This window comes from Poecilia mexicana, unplaced genomic scaffold (assembly GCF_051168715.1).
Source record: "Poecilia mexicana isolate PSO_F unplaced genomic scaffold, ASM5116871v1 scaffold_12, whole genome shotgun sequence".
Lineage (NCBI taxonomy): Eukaryota > Metazoa > Chordata > Actinopteri > Cyprinodontiformes > Poeciliidae > Poecilia > Poecilia mexicana.
In genome coordinates this window covers 28,036,076-28,041,483 of record NW_028263381.1, presented here as the reverse complement: position 1 = coordinate 28,041,483, position 5,408 = coordinate 28,036,076, and the positions used below count along the sequence as shown (strand labels likewise).

General features: G+C 39.1%; 1 protein-coding gene across 1 annotated transcript in view; it reads left to right on the top strand.

The window, feature by feature from the left end:
- The window catches only part of sema3g (semaphorin 3G), a 63,428-nt gene extending 58,131 nt beyond the window's left edge, over nucleotides 1-5,297 (top strand). Inside the window, exons 15-16 of the mRNA XM_015008042.2 lie at nucleotides 1,518-1,645; nucleotides 2,651-5,297. Of these exons, the coding sequence (XP_014863528.2) occupies nucleotides 1,518-1,645; nucleotides 2,651-3,157 (635 nt within the window). The 3' untranslated portion in view covers nucleotides 3,158-5,297. The remainder of the gene's footprint in view (nucleotides 1-1,517; nucleotides 1,646-2,650) is intronic.
- The last annotated feature ends 111 nt before the right edge of the window (nucleotides 5,298-5,408 follow it).

The following is a 5,408-nucleotide window of genomic DNA, read 5'->3' as shown; positions in this document are numbered from 1 at the left end:
AGACCGGCCCTCCAGGCCTGGAGTTGGCCACCCCCGTTCTAAACAGACTCGTATCTCTTCGGTGTTCCTGTGGCACAAGTCTAAACTGTTTACTTGCTTGTAAAAAGAAGACCCCAGACTGTTTTATTTAGCCCACATTTCTCAGGATAAACTCTTTGAGAATGTGTTATTTAACTTGTGTAAACAGGAATTTGAGGGAAAACCGCTCATACCTTGCAGGAGTATTCCAACCATTGACCTCATTCCATGACAGCGCTCCGATTAATGTGGCTCTGATGCGAAAGGTTGCAGAGAAGATGCTGCATTAATCTTCCTGTGCTCTGGAAAACAATTTAACAAATTTAAACAATTTACATTTCTATCCACCTATGCAAATGTTAGACTGACTGTAATGTCTGCATCCACTCATATCCTTCTTAGCACCCATCTACACCTCAAAACACACCAGATTACTCCCTCAAAATTAACCCTGCTTGTATTCCCTGCTTCTTTGCTAAGGAAAAATAAGGTGTAGGTATTTCAGCAAAGATTTGTAGCTGAAAAGGTGGAGAGAAACGACTTACAGTTAAAGACTGAGCCAAGTCAAACATGCTGTTACTTCATGTATGCATGTAACAACTAACAATTATTGTTAGTTGTTACATGCTAACAATAATTGTTAGCATGGGGTGAAAGAGGCAGAAGCACTCGTTCCACTTTTTAAATCCTTTCACAGCCAAAAAAACAAAAACAAAATGGATTCAATGCTTATAAATTTGGCAATAAGAGAGTTCAAAACAGATGGGAAGACATAACAGTGATTTAAGAATTAGCAGAAAGAGACATGCCTGAATTTGTTCACACACCTGAGTGTTCGGTGGTGGAACGATGAAAGACGCCTCTTTCTAAGCCTTTCAGTGAACCTCAGAGGACAACTTGTCTTTGCTGAAGACTTTTGTTGAAGTGTGAAAGGAGAGACGTTATAGCAGCTTAGTGTGAATTCATCCCTTTCCAAAATGCTGCAGCTGTTTCATAACCAATCGTTACCATTTTGTCCCTTTTTATGACTTAAATTTGATGCTTACAATCAAATCACTTCATATACAGGCATAAGTCACTGTGTAATTATTTTAGTCAAGTATTTTAATGAATTCTTTGTAAAAATTTGTCACAAAATAATTTCATATAATCAAATATTAAATGCTTAATTTTTTTGTATAACACCCTATTTAATTTTTACTAAATAAAAATTAAAATTAATTTTTATTAAATAAAAATTAAATAGTGCCACTTACACAATTTTAAAATACTTACAATATTTTAAAATTGTAAGTATTTCCCATATATTTTGTCATGTTTAAGTCCAAATAATATGCATTTTTTTCTAAAGCACCAGCATATTTGCATGACATAAGCTTAACCAATTGCAATGATAATTAATTTTTTGTAGAAGTTTAGTTCTCGGTCATAAGTGATTTATTGTCATGCTTTTGAATTCTAGAGTTTGTCTAACTCTATATTTTTTCTTTTTTGAGAAGACCTGGACGTGACTGAGGACAAAGTTGTGTATGGGACGGAGAAAAACAGCTCCTTCCTAGAGTGTGTCCCTCGCTCGCCGCAAGCTTCCGTCACCTGGCTCGTCCAACGCGATGACCGCAAGGAAGAGGTGCGACGATTCGCATAGACAAGCCGGTCAAAATCATACATCAGAGGTGTCAAAATGAAACACACGTGCGATGGTGGTGGTGAAGAGGAAAAGTGTTGGAGCGGGGTGAAACCTTTGTGTAGTTTGAACAACCGCCTGTAAAAGTGAGATTAGTCATGTGGCTGACACATTTGACAGCCATTTGACATGTGGTTCAAATTAAGCAGTTACATTTCAAAGCAAAATGCTCCATTGCCTCGTCGCTTGGATAAACAGTGAATTCTCCTCCGGCCTCCACATGCTGCCGACGGATCAAGTGTCACTTAAATGCCTGCGGGCCACTGTGACTTAAACACAAAGCTGTAAAGTCTCCTAAAGCTGTATTTAGAAAATGATGTTGCTGGGTGGACGCACACCCACAGAAAGCTTTCGTCCGTTTGAGGTTCTGCTCCTCCGAGCTCGAGTGAATGTCCCGCACAGCCGTTCAAGTATTAAAGCATTACTACCCCTCTCCGTTTCCCTGTAAATAAACATTTAGCTGCCACTAGCTGACAAGACCGTGTGTTTGGGTTGGCAACAGGTTACTGCTAGAGAAACAGAAGGGCAGAATGAGAAAACATTTGAGACGGGAAGCGTGAATTATATAGGGGCAGCAGGGAGCGCTCCACTTCTTATCTGAAAAACATAAAAGGAACAATAGGAGAAAACAAACATGAAAATGAAAACTCTGGAGATCTTGTTGTTACGAGTTGTGCTGAGGAAAGAGAAGCGCCCGACATTCTTGTTTTTGTTCTCATTCAATGAAAGATGAAACATTTTCTCAGCTCGCATTAATAGGAAGTGTTGGGCTTTGCCTGGAATCTTTGACGTTTTACTTTAAAACAACAGTTTTCAAAGAATTTTATAGGCCATAGAAATGAAATCAAGGATCAAATTAAAATTTAGCATACATTAGACAGAAAATATTCTTCATAAAATATGGTGATCGACATGCACAAACGGTTATTTTCTCTCTGTCCCATTTAGGTGAAGCTGGATGATCGTGTGATGTCAGCAGATCAGGGTTTGCTGTTTCGTCATCTCTTCCGTCAGGACGAAGGTGTGTACATCTGCCGCTCCCGGGAGCACAGCTTCAGCCAAACCCTGGCGCGCATCTCCCTCCAGGTCCTCCAAGCGGACACGGTGGATGAGCTCATTGCCCGCGACATTGCGGGCATCTCTGACGGGTTCAAAGACCGGTCTCCAGGGAACCACAGGCCCTGGATGCCTTGCAGCACGGGGCCTTACAGCAGGGGTCAAATCGGCCAGTCGCGCACGTGGTTCAAGGACATCATGCAGCTCATCGGGCCGTCTAACCTGCCTCACGTCGAGGAGTACTGCGAGAGGATGTGGTGCAACGACAAGCTCCGGAGGAAGCACAAGAGCATGCTGGAGAAATACCGCCAAGCTCAGGAGAGTGCCAGGAAGGCGCGCAGCAAAGGCTCCGGAGAACGCAACCGGACGCCACGAGATCTCAGATTACAGCCAGAGTAACACCGGAGAAAATGAAGGATACGAAATCAAAGAGGAAAAAAAGATCCTTCGTTTTCGATTCGGGATAGGACGGTTTTGGGAGCCAATTAAAAACCTGACCTAATCAGTCAGCGTATGAGAATCTGGTGGATTTGTCTGTTCTTGCCATAAAATAAATAGAATGTTTTCATTTAAAAACTAAGAAAAAAGATGAATTCATTCATTCGAGTGTTTGACAGTGAGCGATTTTAATAAAGTTCATAGGTGAAGGACGTGAACTTTTCTGTCAGTAAAGACTGAGATGTTATTAGCACATGGTAACAAGAGACTTTCATACTAAATTGTATATTACAGTATATTCCTAGGATGTTTTTCCAGGTGAGAGTTGTCAAGAATTTTTTCACTCACATCTTTCTGTTTTTATGTTACAGTGACAAATTTTATCACAGCCAAGAAAACTAAGAAAACTGCAAGCTTGAAATGTATAAAACATGTGCATGTCGGTGTGATTTCGCTTAGCGTGGACCTTGTTTCATGTTTGCTATTTATCCTGAGTGACTCTTATGATAATTAATGTTTTGCTGATATCAAGAACATCTGAGATTCTCCTGCACACACTCTCACATTAGCATACTTCCTTCAAACGTCTAATCCCTGAGTGCTGTTTGTTCCATTATATATTTAATGCTTGATATTCTGTACTCTTCACAAACTCGGATTATCTGAAATTTCACTCAGCTACAACACTGAAAGCATAAGCTCAAGTATCTAAAGACGAAATTTTCTGAGACGACTGTTGACGGTTCAACGGATCAAAGACACATGGTTTCATTCTTACTGCCGTGGGCTGAACTTTTCTTTAAACACAAGATAAAGATCAAAAAACCCAACTTGCCGACACAGAGATGGAAACTTCTCTGTGGCGATTGTTTTGGTTACAGACCGTAACAAACTGTAAGAGACGCAGGAAGACCAAAAAGTGTGTGAACGTCGTGGATGTGCGGCCAAAACCGGATCCCACCGAGCAGACCCCGGCATCTGGCACGGAGATGTTCTGCATATCTCTTGGTTCCTGTGGAAGCGATCGTCAGCTATGGACCTGGCTTTGCTGGCCTACAGTTATATGGATCCATTGTGGGGCAGATTGAAGGGGGTCGAAGCCGGAGTCGGTTCTTTTGGTTTTTAAATGAGTTTCGTGACCAGCTCATTGTCCAGTTGCATGGAGCTCTTAGTTGTTGCCAGTCAGCTCCAGTGTTTAGATGGATGCTACATTGTGTTTTGTTGCTTTATTGCATTACGCATGAGGCAATGTTATTTATATATCGCCAAGGGTTTTGGCCCAAGAGTTACAGATCATCTTGCATGCTTGGGAACCCTTTTCATCACAATGAAATTATTTTTTTTCTCTCTAATTGCATTTTTGGAAAATCTGTTTTCACAATTTTTGCTTTTCTAGCTATTTTATGCAGTAACGGTTTAATCTTATTACTGCATAAATCTGCATATTCAATTTTAAGGGACTTTTTCTTTGAAATGATGGTTTCTTACATCAGGTCATTTGTTTTCCACTTTTCTGTTGAGTTCCTCAGAGACATGACAAGAAACCATAACTGTCAAGGTTTTTGTGCTTTCTATTGTGTAAATACTATTTTTAAAATTTTACTTTTAGAACAATTCTTTATGTATTTTCTGTTGTGTATTTTTTTAAAATATGATTTTTGTGCTTATTTTAATTGGAATTAGCTCAGATCCACCACTATAAAGTAAGCATATGTTAAAAGTGGAGTAGCAGGGATACAAAATATACTAAATGGATTGAAAATGAAAATAAAAAAATCTTTGTGATTAAAAAATAATTTGGAATGGAAATGCCATACACTCAAATCTGTAGCAGTAAACTGTATTTTGTAAAAAACATTCTTCCGTTTTAAGAAATGTTGTATTTCTTTCATTAAAAGTTCACTTCAGTTCCAATACGTGGGAGAAATGCATTAAAGAATAAGAATGCAAAATTCTTTTAAATTATTTAGGTATGATGTTTTTAAAAACAGTACTGTGTTATTATATACTGCTCAAAAAAATAAAGGGAACATTTCACTTTAATTTTGTGTGTGGCTCCAAATCCAGGCCTCCATTGGTTAATAAATTTGATTTCTATTGATGATTTTTGTGTGATTTTGTTGTCAGCACATTCAACTTTGTACAGAACAAAGTATTCAATGAGAATATTTCATTCATTCAGATCTAGGGTGTGTTATTTGAGTGTTCCCTT